Here is a 20366-nt window from a genome sequence, read left to right on the forward strand (position 1 = left end):
TAATCTGGGTCAGGACTTTTGTGCATGGGGAGACTTTTTATTACCATTTCAATTTCCTTGATGGTGTTAGGTCTGTTCAGGTATTCCAGGTCTTCTTGGTTCAGCCTTGGAAGTCTATAGGAACTAGGAATTTATCCATTTTCTCAAGGTTTTCATGTTCTATGGCATAAAGCTTCTCAAAGTACTCCCTGAGGATCCTTTGAATTTCTGTAGTTTCTGTTGTAATGACCCCCTTTTCATTTCTGATTCGGTTTTTTAGGTTTTTCTCTTTCCCTTTCTTTGTGAGTATTGCTCGAGACTTATCTATCTTGTTTATTTTCTCAACGAACCAGCTTTTGGTTTCATTGATCTTTCAGATTGTTTTTTTGGGTTTCCATCTCATTAATCTCTGCTCTGAGTTTTATTATTTCCTTACTCCTGTTCGGATTGGGCTCCTTTTGTTGGTCATTCTCCAAGGTCTTAAGCTGTGAGAATAGGTTACTTATGTGGGCTCTTTCTTCCTTCCTGAGGAATGCTCATAGAGGTATAAACTTTCCTCTTAACACAGCTTTTGCTGTGTCCCATAAGTTTTGGTAACTAGTGTCCTCATTTTCATTCATTTCCAGCAATCTTTTGATTTCCTCCTTGATTTCCTTTCTAAGCCACTCATTGTCCAATAGTGAGCTGTTTAATTTACAGGTGCTTGATTTGGTTTTCTGTTTGTGTGTGTGAATTACTTCTAATTCCAGTGCATTGTGGTCTGAGAAGATTATTGATACAATCTGTCTTCTTAATTTTATGGAGGTATATTTTGTGGCTAATTATGTGGTCTGTCTTGGAAAATGTTCTATGCACACTTGAGAAGAATGTGTATTCAGCTTTTTGTGGATGAAGTGTCCTGTATATATCTACTAAGTCTCTTTCTTCCATTTTTCCCCCTCAGATGAAGTATGTCCTTGCTAAGCTTGAGTCTGGTTGATCTATCAAGAGGTAATAAAGCGGTGTTGAAGTCTCCCACTAGTAATGTGTTGCTATCGATGTCTTTTTCCAAGTCTATGAGTAGTTGTTTTAAGTACTTTGCTGGTCTTTCATTAGGTGCATATACGTTTAGTATTGTAAGTTCTTCCTGTTGTACAGATCCCTTGATCAATAAGAAATGGCTTCACTGTCTCCTGTGACCTTCTTCAGTCTGATATCAATATGGTCTGATACTAGGATGGCTACCCCAGCTTTTTTATGAGAGTTGTTTTCCTGTAGGATTGTTTTCCAGTCTTTGACTTTGAGCCTGTGTTTGCTCTGACTATTGAGATGTGTTTCTTGCAGGCAGCAGAATGTTGAGTTCAATTTTCTAATCCACCCTGCCACTCTGTCTTTTAATTGGTGTGTTTAGCCCATTGACATTGAGAGAGATTATTGTTATGGGGTTTTGTCCCACTTTTTCTGTTGAAATTTGGTATATTTGAGGGTCCTGTCTTGTCTTAAAGTAGCCCATTAGGTTGTTCTTGTAACCATGCTTTTGAGTCTATGAAGTTCCTGAGCCATTGTTTGTCTGTGAAACTGTGTGTTGTTCCTTCTGTTATGAATGAGAGTCTCAGTGGGTAAAGTATTTTTGGTGAGGCACTTATTTCATTGAGTATTTTCACTAATCCCACCACTGTTTTTGGGCCATGAAGGTTTCATCAGACAAATCGGCTGTGAATCTTAAGGATGCTCCTTTATAGGAAACTTCTTTCTTTGATCTTGCTGTTTCCAGAATTTTGTCTCTATCTAAGGTTTTGCTCACTTTTATCAGGATGTGTCTTGCAGTATTTTTATTCGTATTTCTTCTAGCTGGTGCCCTTTGGGCCTCCTGAATGTGGTCACATGTTTTCTTCAGCTCTGGAAATGTCATAGCAATGATGTCTTTGTCAGTTTCTTCTTCATCAGGGTTTTCTTCCTGTCCCTCTTGGACTCCAATAATTCTTATGTTACTCCTCTTGGCTTCATCACGATCTTCTCTTGCCATCTGTTCCCAGATTGTGAGTCTCGTTTCCCTTTTCTGCTCTTTTCTGGAAAGTCTCTGAACTTCATCTTCAAGCTCACTGCTTCTGTGCTCAGCAGCTGTTACTCTGCTGCTGAGGCCTTCCACTGAGTTTTTCAATTCAATTGTAATTTTGTTTGCATTTTCCTCATTTCTACATTTAAATCCTCTGGTCTTTTATTGGCATTGCTTTCCATTGTTTCTTTTAGCTCCCTAAGCATCCTCAGTAGCTCCCTTCTAAATTCCTTGTCAGAGAGGTTGTCTAGCACTTCATTGCTGTTGGTGTCTTCTGGGCTAGCCTCTTCAATAAGAAAGCTTGGTGGACTTTTGCGTTGCTTTACCATTGTGACCAGTGTGGTTTAGACCTTCACACTCACTGTTGCTATTCTGCTTGAGATGCAGAATGAATTGCGATGGGCTTAATGAATTATTGGCTAATATGTTTCTTGTGGTTAAGCTAACCTAGTGAAAGTTCCATCTAAGAGGGTAACTTATGGTTCCTATGGGATATGTAGGGGAGAATAACTTGCAGCAGCATTAACAGCCACAGCTCCAGGAAGGGGCCCTGCCACCAGGCGGGTGCCTGGATGAATGAGCAGAGGGTGCCTGGAACATTTCAGCTTTGGGTGTGCATGGTATGACTCAATTCCCATCCCCTGCAGACCAAGGATGAAAACCCGCCATTCTCGGGGGGGGGGGTCTAGTTAGTCAAGCAGCCCCAGGAAGGGGCCCTGCTGCCGGGTGGGTACCTGGATGAGTGAGCAGAGGGTGCCCAGAACGGTTCAGCTTTGGGTGCACGTGGTGTGCCTCCCATTGTCTGAGGTTTTACAAAGCTGTTTGGTTCTATTTGAGCATTTTATGTTATTGTTTTTGCTCATTTCGCTTCATGCTCATACATGTCTAGACTGATGAATTTTGATATAGTAGTACATAGAAAGTTAATTGATATGGTTTTTTGGTTCACATGGAGGCTAGTCTTTAAAATGCTATCATTTGTTGAGTTTTCTGGAACATCAAAACTTTCTCATCTAATTTGCTGTACCCCTGCAAAGTTGTCATTTCTGTTAAATTTGGAGTTGTCATGTGGCCACAAATATGGCCTGCACTCCAGGAACTGTGTAACTGGAACAATTTAGGAGCTCAGTAATCTCTCAAGATTTGTTGTGGAGCTGTGACACTGGGCCATGTATATGTGGAACTGGGCGGGGCACTGGGCCACTTGAAGGCAGGGATTCAGCCTGCCCCCATCTTGAGAAGGCTACAGAGATCTCAGCCTGGAGATTGGACTACCTGAGATGATTCAGTGGCAGTATCTCTTAGAGATCAGTTTTGGAGCTGTGAAGTTGAGCCAATTATATACAGGAGGAAGTTTCTTGATGGCTAGCTTGCTGTACATGGCATGCTCTCACTGAGATACCGTGTAGTGCATATGATCAAACTGACCCTCCTGCATACAAAATATACATGTCTAGACTGATGAATTTTGATATAGTAGTACATAGAAAGTTAATTGATATGGTTTTTTGGTTCACATGGAGGCTAGTCTTTAAAATGCTATCATTTGTTGAGTTTTCTGGAACATCAAAGAGGAGTATCCATAGTTATTTGAAAAGATTACGTGTTTCTAACAACATGGCTTTGTGAAACAGATTTTTCATACATTTCTAATCAAAATTATATATCATAATGGATTGAGTGCCAAAGCAAATATGACAACCAACTGCCTTCCATTAAGCCAGAGAATAGAAATTTGTTACATTTAAAGAAAGAATATTCTCCTCTCTAAAATATTTTTGTTCAACTTTTTTATTTTTTAATTTATAAAACAAAATCGATGCATATTACTCACATGGAGATAGGGGCCCTGAAATTACTACTAGTTATATCTACTACTGATGTAGATATAACTGAAGAAAATAGATTCACAATAAAATGGGTAATTGTTTAAATCATAGACCGACCCAAGTAGTTCAAATTCATGGCCATTTTTTTATTCTCTTATTTTATTATGAATGAAATTGAAACAATGATAATGCTTACCTTGACTTAAAGGACTAAATAAACAGGAAGGAGAGTATTTAATTCATACTCTGACCCTAAGGTAAGTTTTTATGTTACACATCCTTAAGAGCTCATGGTGAAAAATTTCACTACTGACTGCTTACAGAAACATCATGATAGTCTTAAGGGTCTTAAATGGTGTTTATCTTTATAGGATGGAATACCACTTCAGGCATTTGTGGCTAATGTTGCGGATCAAATTGTTGGTGTTGCAGTGACCAGAGATGAAATGGTAAATTGTGAAATGAATATATATTCCTTTTGTAGAAATTTTTGTATAAGGAATTAGCAGTTACTATGCAAACTTATTTTGCAGTTCTTTCCTTATTTAATATCAATGCTTAGTTTTCTTCTGAAAGACTTAAATGATATATGATTGCATTACAGTTTGCAGTCTTTCATGTCTCCTTTTGTAGTTCAAAATATTTCAAATATCACAAATACATAAAAATATTCACATTCTACAAATTCATTTAAACTTTCATCACCACAAAAAAATAGTTTCACAGCTCTCTCAAAGGGATTACAGTATTTGTATTTGGACATTTATCTTTATAGTGTTTCTTCACTTAGTTATAGGTACTGTGGGAATGGGAGTGTCAAGTGAACATATAATTGTAGTTTTTCCCAGTGCACAGACAGTTATTTCAGCGTATTTGTTATTGAGTAGTCCAATCTTTCCCTAATGATCTAAAATGTTTCCTTGACTTTATTAAATATCTGTATCTGATTTAAACCCATTGTTCAGTTCCACTGGGTTTCTTTGTTGATGCCTATCACTTTACAAGTAATTTTTGTACATGGTAGTAGAGTCTTCTCAAGTTTTCTTTTTCTAAATTTGCTTTATTTTGATAGCTTATTCTACAAATAAAGGTGTAATGTTTATAATGAAATCATTTTCATAAATGTGGATTTTATACAGCAGTTTAGGTAGAATTGACGAACTATTGAAATTTCTCCACTAGTAATATGTGTTTCTATCTACTTTTTCTTGAATTCTTTGGGATTCTTCAGGGAAGATTTGTGACTTTTTTCATATGGGTTTTTTGGTGCTAAATGCTTTGTTTATCCCTACAGGCTCACTTTCTACTATTCCTACCGTGTTCTGTCTCAGGGACACTGATCGTATGGACAACATAGTTACCTTTGCCATTGGCTTCTGTTGATTTTATATATATATAATTATATACATATATATATGCAAATTTTTTTCATGATGTGTCCTGTGTACCGTACCAGGATGACGTTAGTACACAGTTAACTGGGATGAAGCCCTGCTTCCCTCTTCCCAGTGTGGCCACCAAAGACTGGTGATAGGAGCAATGCTTCTGGGAACAGGAGCATGTGTCTGAAAATGTGCTTCAGAGCCCAGGATTACAACAGCACTACCTGTTTTGTAGATAAACACTCACCAGTCCTTCAGTCACCTTCCCACTATGTAAAAATATAATACCTTGGAGGTGGGGAGGAGGGGTGGAAGAAATGATTAAACAACACCAACAATTGAGGCACAACTTCATAGTCTTATTGTGTTTAACCCAGCCACATTACCTGTTTGCTTTGCACAAAGCCAGGAGTGAGCCCTTGTGCACTGGTGGGTGTGGCCCCAAAATTAAAAAAAAAAAAGAACTAGTGGGGTGACCTGCTTCTACATTAACAGTGAAGGTTGAATTGTGATGAGTACAGAGGATGCCTGTGGGTGTTTGCTGCTCCTGAGGGTTCTGCATGCTTGGTCAGCCATGCTGAGCTGCTCATACTTCTTTATCCAACAGCAATGAAAAGTGACCTTCCTACTGCCAGGCTAGCTACAGACTCAGATCTCTGCTTTTTCTAACCACTTTTTACGCTGGAAGAAGCTCAGTGCTGGGCAGCCACAGATTGAGACCAGATATCTCAGCAAATAATTATTGGGAAACATAATTTTTAATTTTTGAAAAATGAACAAAGAAGATTAGTCAATATTTAAAATAATTATTTTATCACAAATTGAATGTTGCTTATTTAAAACATTCTTAAATGTCCTTTCCCCACTTCATTTTTTTTAGGACATAGAGTATATCCGATCCCACTACAATATTGAAGATTTCATCTACTTCTCCCACCACCAGCGTCGGGAACATACACACTTGTATCACTTTGCCCTGAACCCCATCTTCCAACACTACTCCAAGTTTTTTCTCAAAGAGATCTTCCGTTTAGGCTTTAAGTCCTGTCTCTATTACCCAATATACCAAACATACAGGGAAGGCAAGGTAAGATAATGTTCTAATTCACCTTTCCAGTGTGTGGAAATTTATTTTCTTCCTCTCTTGATGAATTTTGATTCTAACATGGATTCAAACTGGAATAGTTCATATTAAGTTTGACCCTTTGGAGGTATCTTCCAAACAGTGCTTAGGAGGTCCAGGGGTTGCACTGGCAATTCCTTGTCAAACTGGTCAGTATTTCAGTGCAAGGGCCCAAGGATGTAATGCTCTTCGGGCCCTCCAGTGCTGGGAATGCCATGGTCAGCCTGGCAGGTTGGCCTCCAGGCCTCTAACCAGCAGTGCTTAGAGGACTTCAGGCCTTGCATACTCCCTAACTTTTGTATTATCTCCCAGCCTCAAATTTGACTCCTTTAAAAAAAATCTATAGCGAAAATAAAGAAGGCTTTGAATTTCTTTGAATTATTTTGGTTTGTTACAACCAAAATAATTCATAGAGCATTTTGTTGAATTTTCTATATTGATAAAATAATCTGAAAACTGCAAAAAGGGAAATGAAAATTAGATGACTTCTTGAGACATTCATCTGTAGTTGGGCATTTGCATTGTTTCCATATCATGGCTATTGTGTAATTAACACAAGTTTTTTGTGTTTGGGGGATGATGCCAAAAAGTGGTATTACTGGGCTGGTGTTAGTTCTTTTTCTATTTTTTGGATAAATCTCTATGTTGCTTTCCACAAAGAATAAACCAGATGACATTTCCACCAACAGTGGATGAGAATGGATCCAGAAGTTACAGTATATATAACACAATGGAATACCTTATAGGCTCTAAAAAAGAACAAAATCATGCAGTTTGCAACAACATGGATGGTACTAGAAGATATAATCTGAGTAAAGTCAGTCATAAGGGAAAGGATAGATACAGAATGATTCCTCTCATTAGTGAAACTTAAAGATACACAGCAAGCTAGCAACAAAGGTTCAGTGGCAAGGTAGTGAGAGGACCACATGGTTGGGTTGGGGGTAGTTGGGAGAGAGGGGTGTGGAGGTTGGGTACACTGGTGTTGGAATTATGTCTACAAGAAACCATTATTAATAGCATTGCAAACTTCAGAACCTAAGTTAAAAATATTTTTTTTAATTTATTGAATCACTGTGGGAAAGGTTACAAAGCTTTCAGGTTTAAGTCTTGGTCATGCAATCATCAAACACATTTCCCTTCACCACTACTTATTTTTCACCACCAAGAACCCCAATAAACACCCCTTCCCAACCCTCCCAATGCCTGTGAGGCAGATGAATTCTAGTTAACACTCTATCTACTTTGATTAGATTCATTGTTTTGACAAAAGATGCACCATCATTATTTAGAGTTTATCCCCCAAAATCAGACCTGCTGAAAAGGCATTGTGAAATCATTTGTTTCCTACATCTGGTGCCAGAGATAAAATCCAGGTTGGCTGCATGCAAGGCATGCCCTGCCTACTGTACTACTTGCTCTGCCCCCAATCTGTATTTAATAAATACTCATATAAATTGTGCATGACTTGATCCACTTGTGTTGAATAATACTTCAATAAAGAAAACATATCCTATGTGGTGTACATAGCACTCCTTATCATAGCACTTTTCACACGTAAATGGTGCCCTAGACTTAGATGCATTTACCTTGCAGATAGAAATAATTGTCTTGGTCAAAATACTGCATCTGCCACACCTCAAGGACTTAGATATGCAAGTGCACACATACACACATATAGGTTGTCCTTGCATTGGTCTTCAGCTTGGTGTGGACTTGAGAGTGGTAAGGTTCAATCGCAAAACTAGGCAGATGCTATCCCATCAGACCCTGGCATGGTCAACAGCTTTCTCATGTTCTCCCTAGTCTTTGATTGGGTCGTTTCTTTTAACTCTCAAACAAACTAAACAGTTTTTTTTTTTTGCTTTTTTGGGTCACACCTGGCAATGCACAGGTGTTCCTCCTGGCTCTACACTCAGAAATCACTCCTGGAGGTGCTCAGGTGACCATATGGGATGCTGGGAATTGAACCCGGGTCGGTCATGTGCAAGCAAACACCCTACCCGCTGTGCTATCGCTCCAGCCCCAAACTAAGCAGATTTTTAAAAAATTATCTCCTTTATTAAACTTGAAAAAGATCTAAGGAAACTTACTGAATATAATAGTAATTTATCTTGTATAGACTATCTTATCTAACAAAAGCTTTCTTTTTTTGAGAAGTACAGAGGAAATGAAAAAGACAGAAGAAAAGTGTTTTTAGCGAATATGTAAAATATTATCTAGATACATTTTTTCTATAAAAATTCAATGTGGTGACAATGTGAATGCTCTATATTTGAGCTTGATGAGAAGGAAGCTAGCAATTTTACTTGAGAATTCTGATCCTCTATAATTTCTTTTTACTTTTCACTTGGCAAAGTGCCAATCTGGTGACCTTCAAGATGAGATATTAAATTCTTGGTTTTTATTCATGATGTGGCCTATGTGTGCCAGGTTGGTAAAAAACTTGTCTGTATTCACAATAAAAATAGTATTTTGGACTTTCATATTCATATATTTACCTTAATGGCACACGTTTATGACTGTTACATATACTATTTTGTATATAGGGTATAGAAACACTTGGAAACATTTCCTCTCAGTGTGTACTTCTAGTTGTTGTACTCATATATGTTTAGAGAAATTTTAGAAGTACTTCCAATAATATAGGTGAAAATTAACAAATTCAGCTATAATCCGCAGTTGACTAGTAAAAGTGAACTTTTGATTTACATTATAGCACAAAGAAGTGGGTTTTTATTTCTCCAACACTCCCAACAGAGTATGCGTTGAAAGATCTTCCAGACATAAGTAGAGAACCCTACTAGGAATTCTGGGTTCTGTTTTCCAGTTGTAGAATCAAACTGTGAAATTAAGAGGTACAGGATTTTTTAAGAATCACTCTTAGAAGCTTGAAGGGTGTTCGCCAAAACCCTTATGATCTCATAAATATGTAGTTAATATCACCTAGTTCAGTTTTCTCTGCCAAAATTTAAACCTTGTTTAACATTTAAACATTTTAAGCATTCTCTTAAAATATGATCTATCATAGTCCAGTAAACATAAATAAATTCCCATAATGTAGTATGACTATAGGTCAAAATATTATAACCCATCCTTCCTCTCTGCTTTCACTCATTTGGGTTAAAACTCTTATTTTCATCAAAAAAGGTCCTGTAGGAGTGTCTCTCACATTTACAAACAGGAGGATTTTCCCATCTGTACTCACTTGCCCTCAAATGACATTTTTATCTATGTGCCTTCTTAGAGCAGCTTGTGCCAAACACGCAAAGGTTAACAGATAACACATCTTAATGGGGTCAGATCAAGCTGATTCACGATCACTATGGAGAAGAATATCCTCCTGGGGAAAATACTCGTACTGAAAAAAATCCCATAAACCAAACCACTTGTTTATCTGTCATCCCCACAGAGATAGTAATGTAATTACTCTCGTAATTATCTTCATTAGTGTCAGGCATTATCTACAATTCATTCCTCTGCTCTGCTCGGAGAGAGTATGTTTGTTTATTTGCTAGTCCCCAGCCCCCCTTCTCCCACTTGGCAGGGTGCAGGATTCTGTGTCTGTAAAGCCACACGCGGGCACCTGCGCCGCGAGCCCGACCTTCCCCCACTAAGAGACCGCTGTCTCGCAGTTCCAGAGCTCCCCTTCTCCCCCATCCCCCAAGAGACCGCTGTCTTCCTTTTCCCCCCGCTAAGAGATCGCTGTCTTGCAGTTCCAGAGCTCCCCTTCTCCCCCCAAGAGACCGCTGTCTTGCAGTTCCAGAGCTCCCCTTCTGTCTTGCAGTTCCAGAGCTCCCTCGCGCACTCGCTGACGTCCGTCCTGCATCACCTGGTGCCCGTGCGGCCGCGGCGGCAGATCGTCTACCCGCTGGAGAAGCTGGGCATCAATGCCCCGTCCAAGTCGGTCTCCAAGGAGCCGGTGGGTGCGGGCGCAGTGGGGCGCGGTGCAGCCGGGCGGCAGAGGGGAGTTCGGCCTGCGCGGGGCCGCTTAACTACAGGGGCTCCCGCGATTTACCCGCGGCCCTGCCCTCGGGCGGTGTTCCGGAACGGAACCAGGGCCCTGAAGCCCCCGCCCGGCCTCCCCCTGCCCCGCCCCGCCCCGCTGGCCTGGCTCTCGGGCCTGGGGCCTCTGACACACTGACCTCGCCGCGTGGGCCGGGCCCTCCGCGGACAGAGGCAGATTAAAGGGGCGCTGGCCGCAAGGGTCACGGTTCAGGCTTCCCCCGCAGGCGAAGCGCCCGGGCCCGACTGTGCTGGGGGGCACCGGGTGGACGCGCAGCGTCCCGCCACTTCAGTGGGAACACGGCTTTGCCGCGGGGTCTTCGTACGCACACCCTCCTCAGTTGGGGAGCACATCCTCCCGTGGGGCCGACATTTGTCCTTGTGAGAGCTGAAAGCAGAAAGCGGGAGGTTTGAGCTCACCAAAGGTCCAGCCGTGAAACGGCCCAGAACTGAACACGGGTGGGCAGGCAGGAGCAGCTGGCGACCGCGCTTCCCCGCAGGCACCGGGCCCTCCATCAGGACCTCGCTCCCGGGCAGCTGTGCGCCTGCAGCCTCGGCTGCTTTCAGTTCTACATTTACCTGTATATTTGTGAAGACATAAAGATATATATATATATATATATATATATATATATATATATATATACACACACATATATATGAAAAAAAATGTTTAAGACCAGGAACTGGGAACCCCAGTTCCCGCAGGTGCAACCCAGGTTGTCTCCCTTGTAAAAATTAGTATTTTTTGATAAGTTCTCAAGTTATATTTGCCCCAGCTCTTTGCTACGGAAAATGTCAAACATATGCAACAAGTAGAGGGAATTGTAAAATGCAGGACTTGTACATTTTAATCTACTAATTTATCTCCATCATAGACTGATCATTTTGTAGAAAGTGAATTTTTGACAGAGAAAATTCAAATCTAACCAGACACGGAACTACTCTGTCCAGTCACTATGACGTGTTCTCAAGGCTCTCAAGTTCTCTACTTCAAAACCAGTCACAATTTGCTGATGGGCACCTTTCTTAGAACACATGCGGGGTAGAACTGACATTCTCATATGTTTAGCACTCAGCTACAGTGTTTTCAATTTCTGGCCAGTTTTGGATCTTCTACATTCCTGCCCTTCCTCCCACATCCTTTTTGAAGCAAGGCACAGATTCATTAACTTTCATCCAGGATTACATGCGAGTCCTTGGGTAGCAGGATCCACAGCATTGCACACAGACTAGAGACTGGAGCCTCATAGCCATCTGTCAGGAGGACCTGTTGTTAGGGAACATCAGGCAGGCGATCTGAATATATATGGACTCATTTGGTATGAGAACCAAGACTCCTGGGTTTGGAGCAAAGAAAGTGCCTTGGGGTCAGAGTAGGTGCCTTCAGATATAACCATTACAAAAGCACAGCCTGCATAGAGTCATGCTATTCTTAGAAGGAGCAGTTTATGTAAAATACATAGATGTACTCTGTCAAATCAGAAAGAGGAAGAGATGCTGCCTTCTTGTAGCCACTGAGGCACATTCAGGTACATAGAGGTCATACCTTTAAATCAAGAGGTGCCTTTGTATATCAGTGGCAGCCTGTGCGCTGTCAGCTGCCTTCTGGTGGCTTGTACAGTAGGGCTGGAGGGAACAGAAAAAGTTCAGAGAAACCACGTTGACATTAAGAGCCCTGTTTTCTCAGTACCATGAGCCCCCTCTCAGCCCAGACCCCAGGAAAATTCCATGTTCATGACTTTGAAATAAGCTGGAGTTCCAGATAAGGAAAAAAAAATCAGAGAAAACATTTGTTTCCTTAAAAGAAAAAAAACCTATTATTTCATCCCAGGTTAATGAGAGTTGAAATGACTGCTTCAATTTAATAAACTGTATTCTGTTCATCCCATTGTGTCCTGTTCCCTTAGACTTTTTTTTTTTTGCTTTTTGGGTCATACCCGGCGATACACAGGGGTTACTCCTGGTTCTGTACTCAAGAATTACTCCTGGCAGTGCTCAGGGGACCATATGGGATGCTGGGAATCGAACCCAGGTCGGCTGTGTGCAAGGCAAATGCCCTACCCACTGTACTGTTCCAGTCCAGTCCCTGTCCTGTTCCCTTAGAACGCTGGCAGATTTCAGTATATAGTTGAAAATAGATTTTATTGAAATTATTGGTCCAGGAAAACAGCTGCTTAGCAAATGTGCAACGTAAATGCCTGGTACCTGCTATCTTGTGCTGTTTATTGCACTGGTAAATTCTGACTTTTTTTTTTTGCTTTTTGGGTCACACCCGGCAATGCACAGGGGTTACTCCTGCCTGCTTTTGCACTCAGGAATTACTCCTGGCGGTGCTCAGGGGACCATATGGGATGCTGGGAATCGAACCTCGGTCGGCCGCGTGCAAGGCAAACGCCCTACCAGCTATACTATCACTCCAGCCCCAATTCTGACTTTTTAAGAAGAACTTTCACCACTTTCACCACTATATTATTCCGTAGAAGATTTAATAGATATTACAGCGTTAGGGTGTTTGCCTTGCAAGCGGCCGGCTGGTCGACTGGGGTTCGATTCCTCCACCCCTCTCGAAGAGCCCAACAAGCTACCGAGAGTATCTCGCCCTCATGGCAAAGCCTGACAAGCTACCCATGACGTATTTCATATGTCAAACACAGTAACAACAAGTCTCACAATGGAGATGTTACTGGGCCCACTCGAGCAAATCGATGAACAATGGGAGGACACTGCTACAGTGCTACAATATTTAGTAAACAGGATTTTGTGAACATTTTAGAAGTCCTAATGGATCAGAGCATTATTATGACCATTATTCACTTGGGATAGACCTTTATATTTGCAAGTTAAAATGATAAATTATGTACTTAAAATTATTTTTTCTAATAGTTCATGATGGATATGTTGTAGACTATCTAAAATAAAGTGAGCCAATAAAATTAAGAGAAATGCTAGAGTCCTAATTACATTGCTCTTCTTAGCAGTGCAGTAATTATACAGATGTGGAACTGAATAAGACTGAATGATGAATGCTATTGAATGAATTTTCTTTCCTTCAAGTTTCATTCCTAGCCCCTTCTACCTCTCCAGTAGATAAAGCTGTATTGGGGCTCCTCACCCCACCTGCCTTCACACACACACACACACACACACACACACACACACATACACACACACACACACACACACCATGTCCAAACATTTCTCTCAGGACATTTAGTTCTCATACCTTTTATCCTATTTCAACCATCTCTGAATGGCCATCCATTCCCTTGCTCTCACCTAGGAAGCCAGCCTTCAAGGGAACAGATCACTCCAGGCATGAATAATGGGATAGAAAGTGTTTCATCTCAGTGGGTTGCCAATTTAAATCTGGCACAAGTCAGTATGATTGAAATTCATCACTGAATGGCAGGGAAATGTACTCCCCTACCAACCCTAGGAGACCATGGTATTTTCGGCCTGGTTTGGGTGAGAAGTATACTTCCCTGTCATTTTTATTAATCAAAAACCTACCCCTTATTAGTACAAAGACCCAGAAAATACAAAATTTTTATTACATGTTACAGAGGTAGGTTAGGCCCAAAAGATTCATCATGGTATCTACCACAGTCACCTCGTCATGGGTATTGGGACAGGGCTCCATTGCTGGCCAGAATCTGCATGGAACATACCTAAAAGACTCATTTCTTAGCTTGAGTAGGAAATCTTGACCTGTACATTTATTTTCTTTCTTTCTTTTTATTTATTTATTTTTTTGGCTTTTGGGATCACACCTGGCGATGCAAAAGGGTTACTCCTGGTTCTGCACTCAGAAATTATTCCTGGCAGTGCTTGGGGGACCATATGGGATGCTGGGAATGGAGCCTGGGTTGGCCGCATGCAAGGCAAATGCTATACCCACTGTGCTATCACTCCAGTCCCTGTAAATTTATTTTCGGAAAATTATTCTGATAAGAATCTTTTTATGATCAGAGTTACTATGGCCCACTTGTATGAGAATTCTGCTCAGGGAAAAAAAAAAACACTAAGAATTTGACGGGGCTGGAGCGATAGCACAGCGGGTAGGGCATTCGCCTTACAAGCGGCCAACATGGCCGACCCGAGTTCGATTCCTCCGCCCCTCTCGGAGAGCCCGGCAAGCTACCGAGAGTATTCGATATGCCAGACACAGTAACAACAAAGTCTCCAATGGAGACGTTACTGGGCCCACTCGAGCAAATCGACGATCAACGGGAGGGCCTCGAGCTCGAGCAAGAATTTGACTAAATGAGTCCATTAGTCACATTGGAAACAATAGGGTAAGTTGGTCCATGCTTATTTTGGGGTGCTTCTATGTAAGCCTGTTTTTTCCCTTTCTGCACTTCCTAAAAGGGTTTTAGGGTGAATTGTCATATTGAGGTTAGACCCATTCTGCAGAACCTATTGGGAGGGTATGTGTTTGGTCCAAGACACTGTTTTCTTACCAATTCTGAGATCTTCAGTGTGTCGTATTATTTGTCATGTTTAATACCAGAACATCTATTTTGAAATTAAGTAGTTCAAACATTTGCTTCAGTATCAGTAGACTATGTTCCCCTCATGTCCATTTCATTTTAGGGAAATTATGTATGGAATTATACTACACAGAATATATATAGTATTGTTGTGCAGGGGATTGTACAGTGTACATAGAATTATAGTGTGAAATGTCCTCTCTTTCCCTGTCTGCTGCCCCCTCCCCCAACTCACTCCAGCTGAGTTCAGGGACCTGGTGTCACTTTGCCCAGCACTGCTGGCCTGATGGCAACATGTTCAGATCTGGTGATGCAGTATGCTCAGGTTTTGTGATGCTGGGGGATCACAGGGTCATAGCAGTGTGGTTTGGGGTGCAGATCAAACTCAGGGATTTTCACATGCTAAGCATGCACTCTACCTGAACAATTTCCTGGTCTGTCTCTCCCTCCCTCCTTTCCTCCCTCTCTCCCCCTCCCTCCCTCCCTCTCACCCCTTCCTTCCTTCCTTCCTTCCTTCCTTCCTTCCTTCCTTCCTTTATTCCTTGCTTTCTCCCTTTTTTCTGTCCTTTTTTCCATAAATGAAGCCATCAATTTCCAAAGGAATTGCATTTTTTTCTTTTTTGTTATTTTAAATTTTTTTATTGGTGAATCAGGGCTGGAGCGATAGCACAGCGGTAGGGTGTTCGCCTTACATGCAGCCAACATGGCCGACCCGAGAGTATTTGATATGCCAAACACAGTAACAACAAAGTCTCCAATGGAGATGTTACTGGGCCCGCTCGAGCAAATCGACAATCAACGGGAGGGCCTTTACTTACTTACTTTTATTGGTGAATCTCCGTGAGGTACAGTTACAGACTTACAAACTTTCTTGTGTTTCAGTCGTACAATGCTTGAGTACCCATCCCCCCACCAGTGCCCATTCTCTACCACCGATGATCCCCCGTGTCCCTCCCACCTCCCCACCCCATCACCCCACCCCATCCCACCTCTGTGGCAGGGCATCCCTTTTTGTTCTCTCTCTCCTTTTGGGTGTTGTAGTTTGCACTAGAGGCATTGAGCGGCCACCATGTCCGATCTATAGTCTACTTTCATCATGCATCTCCCATCCCTAGGGGGTCCTCCAACCATCCTTTACTTGGTGTTCCCTTCTCTATCTGAACTGCCTTTTCCCCCAACATGAGAGGCCGGCTTCCAAGTCATGGAGCAAACCTCCTGGTACTTATCTCTACTATTCTTGGGTTTTAGTCTCCCATTCTATTACTTTTTATTCCACAGATGAATGCAATCTTTCTGTCTGTCTCTCTCTGACTCATTTCACTGAGCATGATACTAGGAATTACAGATTCAATATGATCAATGTGTGTTGTTGTCCTTCGTGGCTGATAATTAGTGATGGTCTTTTAAAATCTCCACTAATAAATTCTCCAAAGCCTCCATTTTGTCTTTGTCTTTTCACAAAGAAAAATGATGATTTTCTTGACTACCCCCTCCCTCTCAGGGGTAAGTGCTGGCTTGCTTTTTCCTGGTATGTGATCTCAGGAAAATGTCACTCACTGGCGTTCTGTTACCCTTTAAATTTCCCCCTTTCCAGTCCAGCTATAATTACCATCTGATGGACTGTTACTCGATACTGTTTTACTTGTACATCTGCTGCCCTAGAAAATCCCATTATTCTCCTAGAACTTGCTAATTTTTCCCCAGCTTAATTATTTCCCAACCCCTTATTTCAACTTGAAAACTTTCACTGCCTGTTACACAACCTTAGTTGTACTTGGGGTTCTTATGAGTGTGTGTGATTTAAAAATAAGCTTTTCTAAAAGCAACCAGTACTGGCATGGATGTGGGGGGAAAGGGACGCTTTTGACTATTGGTGGGAATGCCGACTGGTCCAGCCTTTCTGGAAAACAATATGAACAGTCCTTCAAAAACTAGAAATTGAGCTTCCATATTACCCTGCAATACCACTTCTGGGAATATATCCTGAAGATGCAAAAAAGCACAGTAGAAATGACATCTGTACCTATATGTTCATTGCAGCACTGTTCACAATAGTCAAAATCTGGAAACAACCCAAGTACCCGAGAACAGATGACTGGTTAAAGAAACTGGTACATCGTTGGCAAAACCCTCCATGACATTGAAGCTAATGGTATCTTCAAAGATGCCACGCCACTGGCCGAGCAAGTGAAAACAGAGATAGATAAATGGGACTATCTTAAACTAAGAAGCTTCTGCACCTCCAAAGAAACAGTGACCAAAATACAAAGACAGTCTACAGAATGGGAAAGGATATTCACCGAATACACATCTGACAAGGGGTTGATATCCAGGATATACAAAATACTGGTTAAACTCCACAAGAAGAAAACATCCAACCCCATCCAAAAATGGGGCAAGGAAATGAACAGAAACTTTCTCAAAGAAGAAATCCGAATGGCAAAAAAGCACATGAGAAAATGCTCTACATCATTAATCATCAGGGAGATGCAGATCAAAACCACAATGAGATACCATCTCACACCTCAGAGACTGGCCCACATTCAAAAGAACAAAAGCAACCGATGCTGGCGTGGATGTGGCGAGAAAGGGACACTCCTTCACTGTTGGTGGGAATGTCCACTGGTTCAGCCCTTCTGGAAAACAGTATGGACGATTCTCAAAAAATTAGAAATTGAGCTCCCATTTGACCCAGCAATACCACTCCTGGGAATATATCCCAGAGAGGCAAAAATGTATAGTCGAAGTGACATCTGCACTTGTTTGTTCATTGCAGCCCTCTTTACAATAGCCAGAAACTGGAAGAAACCTGAATGCCCAAGAACAGATGACTGGTTAAAGAAACTTTGGTACATCTACACAATGGAGTACTATGTAGCTCTTAGAAAAGATGAAGTCATGAAATTTACATACAAGTGGTACAATATGGAAAGTATCATGCTAAGCGAAATGAGTCAGAAAGAGAGGGATAGACATAGAAAGATTGCATTCATCTGGGGGATATAAAGTAACAAAGTATGAGATTAATACCCAAGAATAGCTGAGATCAGCACCAGGAGGATTACTCCATAACTTAGAGGCCAGCCGGGTATCCTAGAGGAAAGGGCTATTCAGATAGAGAAGGGAGCACCAAATAAAGGATGTTTGGAGGATCCTCCCAGGAGGGGAGATGCATGTCGAAAGTAGACTATAGACTGAACATGTTTGCCACTCAATGCCTCTTTTGCAGACCACAACACCCAAAAGGAGAGAGAGAACACAGGGGATTGCCCTGCCACAGAGACGGGGGGATGGGGGGATGGGGGTGGGAGGGATATTATCCATGGTGGTGGAAAATGGGCACTGGTGGAGGGATGGGTATCTGATCATTGTATAATTGAAACCAAAGCACAAAAAATTGTAAATCTACAACTTTAAAAAAAATAAAATAAAATAAAGGGGAAAAAAAAAAAAGAAACTGGTACATCTATACAATGGAATACTATGCAGCTGTTAGGAGAGATGAAGTCATGAAATTTGTTTGTAAGTGTATAAGCATGGAGAGTATCATGCTATGTGAAATGAGTCAAAAAGAGAGGGACAGATGTAGAAGGACTACACACATTTGTGGAGTATAAAAGAACAAAACATGAGACTGACACCCAAAGACAGTAGATACAAGGGCCAGGAGGATTGCTCCTTAGCTGGAAGCCTGCCTCATGAGCAGAAGGGAGAAGGCAGGTAGAATAGAGAAGGGATCACTAAAAAATTGATGGCTGGAGGAATTGGTCGGGATGGGAGATGTGTGCAGAAAGTAGATAATGGACCAAACATGATGACCTCTCAGTGTCTGTATTGCAAACCATAATGCCCAAAAGTAGAGGTAGAATATGAGGAATATTGTCTGCCACGGGGGCAGGGGGAGGGTGAGGAAGGGGGGTATACTGGGGACATTGGTGGTGGGGAATGTGCCCTGGATGGATGTTTGATCAGTGTTATTGTAACCCAAACATGAAATCTTGTAACTATCTCATGGTGATTCAATAAAATTTAAATAAATAAATAAAATAAAATCAACTTTTCTGTACTTCCTTGGTACAGCTTTCTAAAAATGAAAATCTTTGTGTGTGTATCGTGTGTGTGTGTGTATATATATATATACATATATATATATGCATGTATGTAGCACTGTAGCACTGTCCTCCCATTGTTCATTGATTTGCTTGAGCGGGCACCAGTAACGTCTCCATTGTGAGGCTTGTTGTTACTGCTTTTGGCATATCAAATACACCACGGGGAGTTTGCCAGGCTCTGCCATGTGGGCGGGATATTCTCAGTAGCTTGCTAGGCTCTCCGAGAAGGACGGAGGAATCGAACCTGGGTCAGCTGTGTGCAAGGCAAATGCCCTACCCACTGGGCTATCATTTTATGCCTAACAGCTTCAAATTAAAATTGTTTGCATACGATTAAGACCATAGGAAACAGGCCACTCATAACCATATGAATGCCCCTGTTTAATTTCTTTGGGTTATCGGCGGGTATGACCCAAAAAGAAAAAAAGATGATAATAACTTTTTAAATAAGTAAATAAATAATTTTTAAAATTACTTGAATTGGGGCCAGAGTGATAGTACAGTGAGTAGGGTACTTTCCTTTGCACAAAGCTGACCAGGGTTCGATTCCCAGCACCCACATATGATCGCCAAAGCCTGTCAGGAGTGACCCCTGGGTGCAAAACCAGGGTCCTTAAGCACTGTCAAGTGTGGGCAAAACAACAAAATTTTAAATAATAAAAATAAAAGTATAACAGCTGGACTGAAGAGATAGCTCAGGGGCTGGATGTAGGCTCTGCATGCCGGGCCCAGGCTCGAATCCCAGGCACTGCATTGGTCCCTCGAGGACCACCAGGAGCTCTGCAGGCTGCAGGCCTTACCGCAGGGACCCTGAGTTCGCACCCAACACCCCAGGCCCCCTGAGGGTCCCCAGCTTCCAGGGCAACATCGCTGGGCCTGAGCACTGAACTGCCAAGCGTGGAGCCCAGTGGCCAGGGCACCAGAGGGGGGTGGGAGTTGGTATGTATGTATATATACATGTATTGTGTGGGTGTTCATTACTGATACCTTGGTAATATTTTCTTCAAATAAAATTCACCAATTTTTAAAAGAAAATTTTTATTTAATCACTATGAGATATAGTTACAAGGCTTTCATGTTTGAGTTTCAGCCAAATAATGGTCAAACACCTATCCCTCCACCAGTGCATAGTTTCCACCACCAATGTTCCCAGTATACCCCCCTCCCCAACCCAACCATCTCCCTGCCTCTATAGCAGACATTTTGCCCCATACTCTCTCTCGGTTTTGGGGCATTATGATTTGAAGACAGATACTGACAGGCTATCATGTTTGGTCCTTTATCTACTTTCAGCACATATCTCCCATCCTGAATGATCCCTCCAACTATCCCTTCTCTATTCCAGCTGCCTTCTCCCACAGCTCATGAGACAAGCTTCCAACTATGGAACAATATTCCTTGCCCTTGT

General features: G+C 41.7%; 1 protein-coding gene across 1 annotated transcript in view; it reads left to right on the forward strand.

Moving 5' to 3' along the window:
• CFAP61 (cilia and flagella associated protein 61) overlaps positions 1 to 20366 on the forward strand; it is a 402292-nt gene that overhangs the window by 193554 nt on the left and 188372 nt on the right. Inside the window, exons 13-15 of the mRNA XM_056121438.1 lie at positions 4215 to 4292; positions 6106 to 6312; positions 10136 to 10270. Of these exons, the coding sequence (XP_055977413.1) occupies positions 4215 to 4292; positions 6106 to 6312; positions 10136 to 10270 (420 nt within the window). The remainder of the gene's footprint in view (positions 1 to 4214; positions 4293 to 6105; positions 6313 to 10135; positions 10271 to 20366) is intronic.

This window comes from Sorex fumeus, unplaced genomic scaffold (assembly GCF_029834395.1).
Source record: "Sorex fumeus unplaced genomic scaffold, SorFum_2.1 ptg000044l, whole genome shotgun sequence".
Classification (NCBI taxonomy): domain Eukaryota; kingdom Metazoa; phylum Chordata; class Mammalia; order Eulipotyphla; family Soricidae; genus Sorex; species Sorex fumeus.